At 48.9% G+C, this 15,664-nt stretch overlaps 1 protein-coding gene across 1 annotated transcript; it reads right to left on the bottom strand.

Annotated features, from left to right (window-relative positions):
* Positions 1-829: 829 nt before the first annotated feature.
* On the bottom strand, positions 830-2,523 carry LOC308043729 (transcription factor HES-4-like; the record flags this gene model as incomplete). The annotated part of the gene is made up of 4 exons (XM_080349984.1): positions 830-1,275; positions 1,715-1,793; positions 1,920-2,015; positions 2,461-2,523. The coding sequence occupies 4 exons, from the start codon at positions 2,521-2,523 to the stop codon at positions 830-832; spliced, it is 684 nt and encodes a 227-aa protein (XP_080206110.1).
* Positions 2,524-15,664: the final 13,141 nt, after the last annotated feature.

Here is a 15,664-nt window from a genome sequence, read left to right as displayed (position 1 = left end):
CTTTCAAACACATTCAGGAAAATCCTTCATGAAAGAAGAAAACAAAAGCAGATCCTCCAGTGCTGTTTATTCAGAGCAGACAGGACAAGGCTGGGAGAAATATCAGTGGTTATCTTCCAAAAGTTTATTTAGAACTTTTAGTTATGGAAACAAAAAATGAGTCCCTAAGTATAACTCTATGTAACATATATATACACGTAGCTCACTAATTGAACAGTAATGTCAAGATGTCCAGGTGGCTGGGAACAGCACGGCCAGAGTGAGCAACACAGAGAGCATTTCTACACAGCCTAAGAAGTCCAAACCAGGTCTCTCCCTTTCTCTCTTTCCTTTTTTTTTTTTTTTTTCCTAGTCACTGCAGCATTTCTACAGCAATCAGAAACAGAATCTCCTACAGCTGCACAGGGTTAATAATAAAAAGCAGAAGAGATTGGCCATTTACCCTGTTACGCAATGAGGTCATCTCAGGGGCTTATGTGAGATCTGAAAGGTAAGCTTGATGCCAGGGAGGGTCCTTGCTTGTTGGCTTGTATTTTTATTAATAGGAAGTCAATTATTTTAAGAATGTAAGACAAGAAAGCTATGTAATTAATATACACTAAAGAGGATGAGAGAATTCTATACAATAATTTAGATGATTAAATAAATAAAAAAATAATAGCAGCCTTCTACAATGCAGGCTACACATAGGTTTACTTCGGCTTGAAGTACCCTGATCTTTAGTACACCTACAGGAGCAGACTTGCTCCACAAGTGTTTTAAAGAAACATATCTATAAGATACATACATAAGAGTGTCTAAGGTTAGGAAAAACATTTTATAACGCAATTTACCATGGCCTCCACATATCTAATGACCCCATTCTAGGGTTGTTATGGGAAAAATTTGGCTGCAGGACCTGTCTGGGAGGTGCAGCATCAACCTGGCTGAAAACCGACAGTGATGGCAGCTGGAAGGAATTTTTTGAAGCCTGCTTGTTCTCCGCAGGGTAGAAGCGCTCCTGTGATGGGTTTGTGCCCCGAGTGCTCCCCTTAGAGCTCAGTGGGCTTTTTGGCATGAGAAGAGGCTGCTGAGATGGGCTCGAAGACCTTAATGCTGCTTTGCAGGTGTCTTCGCCAGACCTGGGTAAGGATTTCAGCAGGTGGTTCAGCAGGCGTGCCCCGAGGGTCTTGTCCATCCACTCACAGGTGAGGAGGAGGTTGTGCACCTCGTGCATGCACTGGATGTACCCGGTGCTGTACCGCTGCTGGGCTTCCAGCCCCACTTTGGAGTCGGCTATGTTGGAAAGCAGACAAGGGGAGTTGGTGAGTGAGTAAAAGCTACCGGGTGTGTTCTTGATTAAAAGGCAGGTTTCCTGTGTGCACAGGCTCCTGAGGGCTCCTTGCTGAAGCCCACTGGGCTTTACCATCGGGTGAATCATTTGCAGGGTGAAGGTGATGCAGTGTGCAAGCCCCTGCATCCTCCTGCCCACCACCAAGGGCAAAACTTAGATCAAAAAGCAGAGAGCAGCTCTGGAAGGAAAAACACCTTCTGTGGGTTAACCAGTGCCCAGCTCCATCTCCCCATCTAGTGGAGAAAGCAAAGGCCGAGCAGCAGCTCGGGCCTCAATAGGTTTGAAAGATGCTTTTGCCAAGGTGCCAGTGATTTAAACCTGCTGGCACACTCATGCCCCAGTGCTGCCCATGCTCACAGGGTGGGGGGACCCGGCACTCACCCATCAGCTTGCTGCTCTGGATGTTCTGGAGGTGCTTCACCGTCATTTCAAGGATGTCTGCTTTTTCTAGTTTAGACTGCTGATAAGGAAAGAGTGCAGCAGGTAGAGGCAATGAAGGGTTTTGTACCATACCCAGTTTCTCAAAACAGAAATCCAATCCCCCACCAGCAAAAGGACAAAAATCTGCGTAAAAATGAGCACTTACATCCAGATGAAACGCACCCACAACAGTCTCCTTCAGCTGGTCCAAGCAGTTATTAATCCTTTCCCTTCGCTTCCGCTCAATGAGTGGTTTCCTTAACTGGCAGAGGAAAGAAAAGGAGGAGGAAAAATCTGAGTTGATATTTTTTCTTCTTCTCCCTACTGCAGTTCAGCGGGGGCAGAGAGCCCCATCCCCTGTGTGAAGCCAGCATGGGGTGACACGATGCTTGGCAGGGACCAGATACATATGGAAAGTGCTCCATCTCCAGCTCCGGTCACGACCTGTCCCTGAGGTGGTATCAGTTCTCAATTCTCCTGCTTCTGCTCACTTTAAGCAGAGTTTACCCAAATGAAACAAACAGAAAGAAAACTTTCTGAGGCAGGAAAAGGAAACAGAAAAAACACAAATATGGGTTAAATTCAGAGAAAGCATCCTTATGATAAGAAGAAAAACAGTTGCCCCATTTATCAGTGCCTGTAGCCCCGGCGTTCACCATTCATGTGCCCAGTGTGGCTGCGGTCACAGCAGGGCACAGGGGACCTACCTTTCTCTCCTCCTTGGTGCTGGCCAGCTTGTGGGTGCCGCTGGCGGAGGCTGCGGCGGTCATTGCAATCCAGGCTGCCCCGCTGCCAGGAGGACGGGACACAGGCACTCGGGCAGTGGGTCGCTCCCTTTCCCAGCGGGCTCTTTGCTGCTCCGCTGCTGCTCTCTGCTGTATTTATAACCCAGAATTAGCATGTGAAAGGAGATTTTCCTTGGCGGGACTTCTTTTCCCACATGAGGGGTCGAGCCCGGAGGTTTGTGGCCATCAATCAAAGCTGACAGGTCACTGCTTCTTTTCAATGACCACGCCAGCCCCCCCAAATGGCGACAGATGTCCAGCCTCCGACGCCAGGCTTTGGAGGGCTCTTTTGTTAGGGAAGAAGGGAAGGAAAATGGGCGCGCTCTGAGCAGCTTGCATGGCTCCTCGCGCAATTTGCACAGATTCCCAGGGAGGGAAACAATAGCTGGGAAGCGGTTGAGTTACACCTGGGAAAATGCCTGCCTTCTATGCATCTTTTTCCCCTCTATCTCCTTAAAGCAATGTCTGTTTTTACCTGTTAACTTGAGCCCCAGCCATTTTGCTTTTTTGAAGCAGCCTCTTCATTTAGTAATAGAGTACTTGAGCTAGGAGTTCCTGCTCCCAGGAATTGTTATTACAAGGTAATGATGATCGATTAAAAACTGTTGACAGCAGACACCCATAGGAAGGTAGTTCCCATCACAGCAATCCTCTAGGGAAAACATGGGAACTCTCTTTACCTCTGGAAACCCTAATTCTCCTTTGCACACAGCTGGATGTAGGAAATACGTAACTCTTCTAGTTTTTGGCTGCTGTGTAGACTTTAATATTAAATTTACAGGCCACTGCAGATGCAAACAAACCTAGAGCTGAGTTAGTTCTGTGGGATTTTTACTGCTTTGTTTTTTTCCCCTGTGCTGCAAGGACTCTTGGGTGGCTTTGGGGGGAAGGGTGTTTTTTGGTTTGCCCCTCTGAAATGCTGGTGCAGAAGCAGCTGGGCCTTTGGAGGAGATTTGGCACAGGATGAGAATGCACTTTTATGCTTCCTCACTTCTGCCTAGTCTGGGAGGGGGGAGCATGAAGGCTTTTTTTCATGACTATGCTTTTGCTTTCTGATGGTTGCTTTGCTAATGAGCAGGATTTGGCAGTGTCCTGTTGAGTCCCACAGGTGAAGCCCTTTGGGTTGGTGTCAAATGTGTCACCTTATTGATACGGAGAAGAAGCAGCCGCAGTGGTTCAGAAGCACCACGAGCCGCCCCGACCCACCACTGGGGTTTCCCAGCACCCAGCGCAGCCCCTCAGCGGCAGAGCCCTCTCTCCCCTCCAGCCATGGGTGGGGATGTACCCCAGCCATAAAAGCCAGGACATCACGTCCCTTGCTTAAACACCGCGTGGGTGTGTGCTTGCTTGCGTGTAAATGCAAACATACTTGTGGCATGTCTGTACACCCGGCTGCCTGGGCTCATCGTGAAATCTTGTCCTCAGCCGTGGTATCTTCATGCAGGCAGAGGTTGTTTGTCAGTCAAATGCAGAGCTAGGGTGCAGTTACCTGGTTGTATAAGCATCCTACTTGGCAAGGGATCATGAGGGTGAGCTGAGACAGGCTGATGTGGCTGTTGTGCTGGGAGAGGAGGGTTTGGGATGGGAAGGTTAATAACTTGCCCTGTGTTCCAGGTAAAGGGATGGGCTCCTTGTCTCAGGTGCAGCTGCACTCAGGCAGTGAAAGGAGGTCCCCACCACCTCTCACATCAGCCAGCCCTGGCTGCACACAGGTGAAGACTCCTTTGGTTTTTCAAGCTTTTTCCAGCCCATGAGGGGAAGTGGCGAGTTGCCGGTATTATAAAAGGCACAGCTGAGGCATCCATGTTGCTGCATGACTCCATGAGCTCGGCGTGGAAGGGGCAGCAGGTGGGCTGGCGTCGGGCTCTGCCCTGTGCGTGGCAGGGGGTGCAGAGTGGGGGCACCCCTGGCTCTGGGCAGTCTGCTGGGGTGCTCGGGGCTGGAAGTGTCTGCCCATCAGCTGGGCACACAGCTTTTGTCTGGGTTCAGCTGGTGGATGGGGAAGAGTAGCCACCCCCTGTCCCCCCCAAAACACCCCTCCACCACCGGCACCTTGTGCAGAAAGAGGCACCTTCCCAGGGCAGCAGGGGGAAGCCTGAGACCATCTTGGCTCCTGACCCAACTGAGCATTGCAGAAGTGTCAGCAAATGCGGAACTGTCTAAAAGCTCTGAAAAACACATCCAGCTCCTGTTGGCATCGCTCCCTGGCCAGGCATGGCTGCAGGGTGCTGTGTGTGTCTCTCCCAGGGGCTCCCCAGCACCACCAGGAAAGGTCTCTCTGGTCTCTGTGATGGTGGCACCTCCTCCCTCTCCCTCCATTTCCTCCTTGGCCTGGAGTTGTTGCTTCTGCCTCACCCTCCCTCCTGCTTTCCTTGTCCTGCAAGATGCTGTCGAGCTCCTAGGAGAGAGGGATGCTCTGTGGGAGGGTCATACACGGGCTTCCCCTGCAAAGCGGTTTCCATGAGGCACGCAGCAGGCAGAGGGGCGCTGGTGGCAAGGCAGCGGGTACTGGGGACAGACGGGCGTGATGGGGGGGCCAAGAACAATGTGGTGGCCACCGGTGCCCAGCCATGATCTGTACGCAGCCTGCCACGGGGCAGCTGAGCCCCAGGCTTGGCAGGACGAGCCCTCAGGCAGCCCTTGGCTGGTGTCTGCTCCGGGTGAGCTCATTTCAAGGTTCATTTGTAAGACAGCACCACGGTGAAAAAGAAGGGCAGCTTTTGCTGTAAACAGTTATTTTACACCTCTCAGTCAGGGCAAAGGCCTTTATTTTGGAGGCAGGAGGGGTGCGGGCGGGAACGCTGCCCTGGCTTTGGGGGAAGGCTGACATCTGTGCTGGGGATTGTGGGGACCCAACCGGCCCATGCAAATGAGCATTAAAGGGAGCTTTCTGCAAATTCCTGCTTTCCTTTTGCATTGGCCACTGCCAGGTTTCCCTGAAAAGGGGATTCTCCTTCATCAACAAAGCCTGCCTTTTTTTCCTGGGCTTTCTGAAAAAAAAACAAAAAAAAAAGGAAAAAGAAAAGGGTCAGCACTGCCTGGAGTTTTCTTTTTTTGCTATTTGTCTACATTTCACACCCTGGAGAAAGAAAACAACTTTTAACATCTGTTCCTGCACTTTTTAAGAGGGAAAGAAAGGCTCTTGAAAAAAGGGAAAGTGTGGCAGATGTTGGCAGGTTCCCTCCGACGCAGATGTCTTGCTCCGAAGAAAACTTTCTTTGGGGCTTGGCGGCCAGGGCTCCTCTTTGACTCGGGACACGCGACTGCCTAGCGAACGGAGGGACGTGGGAAAGTGCTGGTGAACAAAAGGGGTTATTCAAACAAACCTGAGAGCCGTGAACAATCTAATAACCAGCAGAGAAATGGTCAGCGGCCCCCAGCCCTACTGGGGAGGGGTTCAGGGCAGCCAGGGGCCACGAGATGAGGGAATTTTGCCAGTCCCCAGGGCTGTGAGCAGCGTTGTCCCCTCCTTAGCCCTGCCTGCTCCCTCTGGGTCATCCAACATGGTGCTTTGGCCAAGGACCATCCTTCTCGAGGTGCTAAATGATCTCAGCTGGTCTGCAGACCCAGCTGCGCAGGAGCTGGCTGCCCCATGGCAGAAGCAGGGGAGATGGAAGGCAGGTACCTGCCAGCCTGGGCTGTCCCAAATGCACCAGCCAAGGCAGTGCAAGAAACCACAGGACAGAAAGGATGTGGCAGGACACAGCATCATGGTAGACAAATTTAACTTTTAAATAAGAGGTTCTGAAAAGATAATAATTAAAAAAAAAAAAAATCCCAACCCTATTGATTAGGACCCGTTGAAAGATCCTTGTGAAACTGATTTTGAGGAAAGATTTTTTTTTTTTAATGGAAAGCAAAAATATCAAGGAAAAAAAGTATTTTCTGTGAACCTTTTGTTCACCCTCTCCCCTTCTCTCCGGCTAGTAAAATAAAATGTTTTAAAATAAGTTTTTGCTATGAAAGCTGGTAATATTTCAGTTTAGGCACTTCATAAGAAAAGGTGAGAAGCCTAGAGAAAAGGGAGCAGAGCCAAGAAAATTCCTATAAGAAAGTAATAAATTCCAGTTTGCTGTTAAAGCTGAGGAGCTCTGTGATGATTCCTCTAATTCCTGCATGCTTAGTTCTGCTCCGTTTCTGTCCCAGTCTGTTTTCTCTGCAGGAAGGATGCTGCATGTCACCAGAGACCCGTGCGCCTGCCCAGGCTGCTCCCTCCTGTCTCTTGCCACTCGGGGCGATTCTGCGGACACCAGCTCACAACCTGGCAGGACTACCTGGTGGGCAGCTGCCAGCTGGGTGGAGGGGATGCTCAGGGTGTCCTGCCTCCTCCAGCCCTTCCAGCTGTGAGTGGGTTTGCTGGCTCTGCTTTTATCACAGGGGCTTTGCCTTTGGCACACACAGTGACATGTGGCTTGTGAAGTGAGAAGCAAAGCGTGGGTTTGGGAGCCACGGGAGTGAACAGGCAGCAGGCAGGGGCAGGCAGGGGCATTGGGCAGGGGAAAGCAGGGACAGTGGTAGGGGAAAGCAGGGACAGAGGCTGTTGCTGGTGCAACTTGGGTGCACTCCCTGCACCCTGTGCTCCCTCCCTCGGGGATGGGCTCCAGACCCACCTTGCCATAAGCAAACACTCACCAAAGAAATGCTGTTTTTACAGGGGCTTTAGTTGTTACGAATAAAGAGTTTTTCATCTGATGTTTTTCAGAAGGTCAGTTCTGGTTCAAGGCTGAGGTTTAAAAACGAGGGGTGAAGCTCTCCATGAAAAGGTTTCAATCTGCGAGTTTCTTGATAGCTGTAAATCCCAAGCAGCTCATCCTGAAGCCCTGTGTTGCCCAGGGGTAGTTTTCTCCCAAAATGTTGCAGCAAGAGAGGAATGTGAGGAGCAGCAAGACATGCAGACACAGTGACCGGACGTGCCGAGTCCAGAGGGTTCAGGCAGTGCCTGGGCAGGCAGGCTGGCTCTGGCGCTCAGGCACGGAAACCGCAGCCACTCGGAGATTACTCACTGCTGGATTGCCTGGGGGGATCAGGCTACATCTCTAGCCTGGCCTCAGCTGGGGACCCACAGTGTCCAATCTCAGGCTGATGCAGCATGGTCCACAGAGGGACCACATGTCCAGCAGCTTGGCCAGGACAGGATTGCATGAGAAAGGAGCTGTGGCAGATGGAGTGGTAGATTCCCCATCCATGGGAACATTCAAGGCCAGGGTGGATGGGGCTCTGAGCAACCTGATCTAGTTGAAGATGTCCCTGCTCATTTCAGGAGGTTGGACTAGATGACCTTTGAAGGTCTCTTCCAACCCAAACTATTCTATGATTTGTCTGTTTGGGGCATGGAGAAGAGCATTTGCAATTGTTTTCTATTATAAGGAGAGTTGTCCAAGAGCTCAGCCCTGATGCAGCAGATGCCATCCGTGAAGAGATGTGGGATCGAAGGCACCATCAGAGCTTGCAGCAAGGGCAGCTGCGGTTGTGGTGGGGAAGGCTGCTCCAGAGACCCTTTGCATTGAAAGGTTGTATCGGTTAAATCCTCAGGGCCAGGGTGACGCTGCCTGTACCGGGTCATGGTTTTTGGCAGAGAACTGCAAGGCATTGTGGTTTCCGTCTGCGTGAGTGTTGTGTGGCAAGTGGGGAAGAGGCAGAAGGGATCTGGAGATGAGTCTTGATGTCTGTGGTTGAGTGGTGGCCTATTAAAGCAATATCCTACACAGTTCAGCATGGTGTAGGCAGGGCTAGGAACACAGTTGAAGGTTCACCTGCTCCAGAGACACAGGTGGAGAGAGAAAGAGGACATACATGGCATTGGTCAGTGCTACCTGCAGTATTTTCATCATAGGGGGAGTCCAGCTTCAGAAGTGGCATTGGACATTTTCTGGAAATGTCACTGATGTTTCTTAATCCAGCTCCTTTTCTGAGTGCACCAAACCTTGCTAGCCCTAGCTCAGCTTCCTCAGTACCAGCTGGCTCTACCACCTTTGGGAGTGGACTCCTGGGATAGGAAATAATTACATGGCTTATACTAGCTGACTAACTCTCAGCTTTTCTTTTGCAGTGCCCCTCCAGCCTTCATGTTAAGGATCAGCTGATGCTCCTGCCATTGCTCAAGACATCTCCTGTCTGGCAGGTTAGCAGTGCTCCCAGCCCCAGAGGATGCCTTATCTACTGCTTCACAGCCAGAAAGCTGCTGCTTGCAACATGGCTCCTGAGCCAAGAGGCCTTAGGAAGAAGAAAATCTGATAAGCCATGTAGGTGGTGACACACTGATAAGGGTTAGCCCCTCGTGTGGGCCAAAGCCATGGTACCAGGGGCAAGAGCCGGGTGTTGTGGAGAGGGTGTAGGGGGCTTTGAGGGACTATTCAGGGGGTTTCTTGAACTTTCCTCATCAGGCATGCTAGAAGTTGTTTCATTCAATAGGGCAGATCTGGGATTTTTCACACTCTCTCTATGTGTAACGTTACCAAATGTCCCTTGATAACAAGCCTCATCTATAATGCAGCAAGCACTTGGTTTATTCAGTAACCTTCACATGCACAGCAACACCTATGTGGGTGCCTGGCTCCCCAAATACCAGAAACTGGGGCTCAGCACCCCAACCACAGCTCCTGCACATGGCACACAGCCTGTTTCTTCTTAGGTTCTCTGTTCCTGAAGCTGCAGAAGGGTCTGGGTTAAGTTTCACCTTTGTGAGACAAATATCTCTTCTGTGACTGTAAATGCGACTTTGTCCCGGCTTGGCCACGTGCCAGTAGCAGCTTTCTTTTTATAGTACATGTGCATATGTGTACTGACACCACATCCTGACCCCCTGACACAAAATACCTCATCAGGACGATCAAGGCAGCGAGGCCATCACCGTGGATGCTCTGCAGGGAGGGTGACGTGCAGCCCAACCACCAGCACCTGGTCCTGGGCCACAGGCAGTGGCTGTTGTTGTGGGGCAACAGGATGGCTGGGGGGTGGGCACTGGGCTTAGCAGCAGCATTTCGTGCATGCTGCTCATTTCTGGTGCTGCAGGGCTGGGATTGCAGCACCCCAGGAAGTGGGGAAATACTTGGGGTTTTTTTCACTTGCTGGTTCAGTCTCTGTGCAGCCCGGCTGCTGAGGGGACAGCAGTACATACAAGGATTTGGGATGGGGGGGCATGAGCCACAGGGTCTCTGGTCTTTGTGAGCCAAGTCTGACCTGGCTTGTACATGAAAATCACATCCTTCTCTCTAAGCTATTTTTTAAAAAAATCTTTATTTTTATACCTAAATTTTTAACCTATCATAGCGAGAAAAGTTTTATACTGCTTTTTTGTTTTATAGATACTCTCTGGTTTTAACCTTCTCTCTCTCTCCAATTCCCCTATTTGTTTTTTTTCCCTCTTCAGATATCTTCAGGAGGCTCTCTTTCTTTATTTTATTTCTCTGGAGGAACCAAAGGGTGTGTAGGAAGTCCTGCTAGCTCTTGGGGCACACTTGCTCAGTGCAAGAAAGACCAGAGCCCCAGTGGGGTGAAGAGCAGGTGGGTGATGCTCCACGGGCTGCTCTGTGAAGGGCAAAAGCAGAGCTTGCTCTTGCTTCATCTTCTCCGTAACAAGGCATGTAAAAATAATAACAGACACCCCACTGCTGCAACCTTTTTTTTCCTTGTCTATTTTTAACACCAGGGGCTGTGCCCTGGGTTTGCTCTATCAGAAAGCAAAAGGGGCCATGACACATGTGAGCTCCCCAAGGAGTTTTCCAGAAGAACACTTGTGATCAGCTGAGTGCTCTGTTGTGTTTCAAAGGTGATGTTTCCTCCCTTCTCACCATTCCTGGTGTGTGCGTATACACACGCACACACAGCAACTTGCTTGCACACAGAACATTTTCAGAAGATACAAATTTCACCATAGAACATAAATTAACTCTCTTTTGAAGGTGAATCCAGCTGAGATGGAGGAAAGGGGCTCAGCCTTTCTCCAAACCAGTGCCCAGCTTGGAAGGTGGGGACAGGCAAAGCTTCGGAGTGCCCTTCTCCTCCAGAGCCAGGGATCCCATCAGGAGGAGGAGGAGGAGGAAGAAGAGGAAGATGACAGGCACAGAAAAGCTTTGAAGAGTCTCAGGGAAGGTACCTGCACGTATTTGCTGGAGTGGCCCAATATAGATTTTTGGTGTCAAGTGGTATGGCAATGGTTCCTGTGTTAACTCAGCCCCACGCAGCTGAGACCCCATCCAGCTGAAGAGCAGCACTAAGCCTGTGCTGAACAGGGTCATTGCAGCAGTTTTTGGCTGTAAGAGCTAATTAATTCGTTTCTGCAAAGTCCTTTGAAGGAGTAAAGTGCTAAGTAAGTGCATAGCAGCATCATCCAGAGGGTGTGGGCTTCAAAGCTTAACAGGCACTACTTAAATAGAACCGAGTTACTAAACTGGGTTCATAATTTCTTTAAAATGTAAAATAACAGGGAAAGCATCTGAAAAAAAAAAAGAAAACAACATCAGTTGTTTTGATAGTGGTGAGGCTGAGAAAGACTCACTAAAAGAAGCCAGCTCCCCAGAGGATGAGCAATTGTCTTCCAGTTCCCCTTCCCTGGCTTTCAACCTTAACCTGCTGACATAACCAGGAAAAACCTTTATCCTTCCATAATTTTCCATTTTGGAATTAATTCAGTAAAAGCGAGAGAATAGAAGTGCTGAGAAATATAGAAGAAGAGCAGTCCTTTGGGGAAGATCGGTGGGTAAATTCAGGTCGGTGGAGGCGGTTCCTGCGGCACCTCTGCGGGAGCTCAGCCTCTCTTCCCAAAGCCTCATTAAATCTGTGGGTGGCAGCCAGCCCTGGTGTGGACACATAGAGTGTGGCCGGCTCACTGCCATGATGCTCCTTCAGGCATGTTGGGTGACCAGCGGAGCAAACTGTCACCTACCAAGAGCACCCATGTGGGCAGGGTGAAAACGGAAGGCTCCTGGCAATATACAGAATATCCTTTTTAATTGTTTCAGCAGTGTTCACAGCCTCGTGCCTTTCCTGTATGATTTAGGATTTGTAGATGTATTTGCTTCCCGTCCAGTTAAATTAATGGATATATTTTACTGTTTTATGTTTTGTTGTTAACTCGGGAAATACATTCTTCTATGGTGCTATTTTTCAGGGTGACTTCTGTTATTTCCTTCCTGTTTACTGAGCTGATGGAAATCTGGTTTTGACTTTAGCCATAGATTCTTGCTGGAATGGATGCTGCCCTTTATAGGTGACTCTCAATTGTGCCACAGTAATAAAGAGTTTATTAAAAGGACCTGGTTCTGCAGAACAATATACCGCTCTTCTTGCTGTCCAGGAAAGGAACTTGCAACAGTTTTTTTCCCCTATGATTCTTCTGGCATTTTTTTTTTCTTTTCTGACAATCTTTACATGCTTACACCCTTAGTTTTTGTGATTTGCACTAATATTTTAAAAATGTGTTTAAATTTTGAAATGGCACCTTGAATTGAGGATCATAGCATCCCTGTGAGGACAAAACCAAACCAAACCAACAAGCCCCAAAAGCCAAGCAACCCAAAACCAAAAAAACACAAACCAAAACAAACACAAACAAGCAAACAAAAAACAAACCACAAACCCCTGGTTTGGATGACAATAAAATGTATTTGTGCTTTCTACTGTAACTAGGTTTTGTAGGCTGTGAGTCTGTTCATAATGTATGAATTGAATAAACTGAAAGGTAACAAAATGCTCACCCAGAGATGTTTCTTTGGGAAAAGCTTCAAGAGTGTGCAGTGACCATGCCTAGCCAGGAACGAGAGAAACGCAGATTCAGGAACAGTCACAGGCACTTGCAAAACCTGGGTGATTAAATTCAGCCACTTCAGCTTGATCCAAAGTCCACGGAAACATTCAGAATTCTTTTTCTTCCAGACTTTAAGTAGAGGACATCCAGCATAATAACTACAGTCATCCCTACTCCTCATATTTTCTCCCCAAAGCCTTTTCCCTTTCACTTTATCAGGGACTAGGAATCCGGGCTCCGGTCTCTGAATCACATCAGTGCATGCCCATGCCTAATTAAAACATAAACTAATGTTCGTTATGTTCTTTCCTCTTTGTATATTTGTCAAGACTGCTGGCAAGAAGACTCAGATTATTTTTTTCAGATGGTCCACATCATGCCTATTGAGGTGGCCAAATGGGTGGCAGAGGAGCAGCTCCATCCCATTGCATAGTGAGATGGGGCCATGCCTGAGGTACAGGCAGTGATTTCTGCCTCTGTACTCCCTGCCCAGCTTCCTATGATGCTCTGGGCTCTGTGCAAATGGGCCTGGTGCTGGGGAGCTCTCACAGGCACCACTGCCAATACAACTCGGCGCAGGATGTTTTGTAGGAGTGACATTTACCTTGCTCGGGCTTGTTCCCATTTGGGCTATGGGCAGTGATATCCAAATGCACACGGCAGTCTGCAGGATATGGAGGGACACTGTGGGGGACATGATGAGAGGCACTCGGGACCTGGCCCCACAGCATGGCAGTGGGGAAGAGGAGGAAACCCGCTCCAAAGGGCAAGGATGTGTGTCCTACTGCATTACAGCCCTGGGAAAGACAAAAGAGAAACCAGGTGATAAAATACTTCCCCTGTGTGAAGTACTGAGGAAGAGGAGGGTGCAGCAGAGGGATTAAGAAATAAGTCTTGATCCCCGGGGACGGGTTGGGAGAGAGACTCCCGGGGCTACTGGGGATCTACTTTGAAATTGTATTTGAGAGGCAGTTTTGTCACCATTCTCTTTAAGAAACCAGCCCAGTGTGAATGACCTCTCACAAGCCTGATGCTCGTGCAGGAGCACACTGGCCCAGCCTGGTTTTTCGGTGAACAACAGGAGCCCATGGTGGTATTGGCAGCTTCCCTGCCTCCTCCTGCCCTTGGCCTCAAGGAGAGTCGAGGAGGCTGGTTCTAGAGCTGCTGCCATGCAGGACCCACATCCCGTGCAGGGCACAGCAGCTCTGCACGTGGTACGGTCAAAAGAAGAAAAGAAGTGAGCAAAATAGAGCTGCTTCAAGGAGGATAAATTTCACAGGATGGCATAGTATTTTTCCCCATTTTCACCACTGGTTGGTGTAGGGTGGTGATTAGAGGAGCTGAACCTGAGTTGCAGAGCTCCTTGGGACCCCAGACCAGCAGGAAAAAGCCCAAGGATCCCATTCAGCTGTCTGTCCCTCCTGAGCAAAGCACCCAAGTCATTGCGTTTCTATCTACATTGTGGTGGTTTTGTTTTTGTTGGTTTGTGTTGTTGATTTTTTGTTTGTTTTGTTTTGTTTTGTTTTTTTTCCAGTGAAGTAACTTGTATTTTAATCATGTTTACTTGCTTCCTAATTTGCAAGAATTAATTAATTCACAATGGATGTCTCAGTCATGGCTGTGAATTAGTGAGTTACTAGTGTACTGAGAGCTCTCTCACATGTTGAATTTAATTCCTGCATCTAAGAGCTTAGAAAAATCATGTGCTCTCTGTTCAGGATTTTCCCTGCAGTATACTACACAGGGGTGGTAATTGCACCAAACCCGTTACTTGTATGATCTTTCTTCAAACAGTCATTTTTAGAGCAGTAGTGCCTTTTTTTCCAAGAGCTTGTGTTGAATCCCTGTACTGGCACTTGCCTTTAATTCCTCCTTCTCTCTAGTCAGTACCCTGAATACTATCTGTTTAAACTTGAATGTTTTTAGCGTAATTACAGGTTAACAGTATGAACTCAGACATACACACCCTTTCCATGTTGGCTTTGAAAACAACTATTCCCAGCTCACAAGCAGGATATATGAACCGGCAGCGTTTTGCTGACTGCACACTGTGGGCCCAGGCAAGCTTGGCAAGCTGTTCCCCAGGTCCTGTCACCTTGTGCAGACAGCATGTACCCCTGCCTGCCCCAGACCCAGAGCTGCTTCAGCTCTTGTACCTTGATATAAGAGCAAGTATTTATTTGGGGGAGATAAGCCAAGTGCAGGGAGCCATCAGGGTGGGAACTGGAGAACAAGGAGAATTGGAGCGGGGAAGCCAACGGGATGCTGCAGGTGGATGATGTGCGAACTGTCCACGGATGAAAATCCATCTCAGAGGAGTGAGAAGCTGAACTGTGAAATACTGGAGTTTGCTGCTAGGCTGCTGGAAGATGCAGCTAGTGCAGAGTACATGGGATACATATCCAAAAATGTAATACCAGATCACTGCGTTTTCTTGGACAGCTGAGGATGGTATTTGTTGTCTGGGTATGAAGCCTATTTTTGCTTACGTTTGATTTTTTTGTTTTGTTTTGTTTTAAATTTCCACCTGGAGGGAAGGGAATGCCTGCCAGGCATGGGGGAAGAGACCCTGCAGTCCCCAGGGGAGTGTACAGATAGTTCCAGCACCCTATGCAAACCCCATTGCACTAATTCAGGTGTTGCTGCAGAAATTGCTTTTCACCCACCCTGTCCCCGCACTGTGGCTAGGGTAAATTCTCACTCTGTACAATATGAGGTCGCTTGGCTGTGAGCACAGTCCAGGAGAGAGGAGCTCCAGCCCATCCCTGCCTCACACTCCAGGCCCCCAGCAAAAGCTGCCATGTCCAGCACAGTGTCTCCGTGGGAGCCCATGAGGTGCAGGAGCAGCTTTGCCCACCCAACACCACTTGCTTTTTTGTCCAGCAGACAAGGCAACTGCAGCACGTGAACTTTGGAGCAGCAACACGCTGCTGCAGGAAAAAAATACGGCATTGAGAAGCCCGACTCAAGCTCTTCCCGGTGATGTGATGGGGAAGTGCAGGAAAGGGATGTAGAGGCACGTAATTAAAAATAAGTTGGACAGAAGCTGTCAGCTGGAGCTGTACAGCGCACCAGAGCATGAGGAGCTTAAGGACATTTCAGGAAATCAGGCCAGCAAGTCCCACACTGCACAGCAATAATGCATCAAACCCGGGGGTGCAACATTTCACCTCATAGCTGGTAAGAAATTCATTACCTTCTTCCATAAAAAACATACTTTTCTGCTTTAAAATCACGTTATGTATTATACTGCACGAATGGACAATTTCAACTTGATCTACGTTTGGAGACTTGTGGGTTTTTTTCGACTTGGGCTAATCTGCATTTGTCATAGTGAGAATAATATATGGATATTACCTGCCAGGAACACAGAAACAGCCC

This window comes from Nesoenas mayeri, assembly GCF_963082525.1.
Source record: "Nesoenas mayeri genome assembly, chromosome: 9".
Taxonomy (NCBI): Eukaryota; Metazoa; Chordata; class Aves; order Columbiformes; family Columbidae; genus Nesoenas; species Nesoenas mayeri.
Note: the sequence above shows the minus strand (reverse complement) of the source record. Positions and strands in the feature narration are given on the sequence as shown.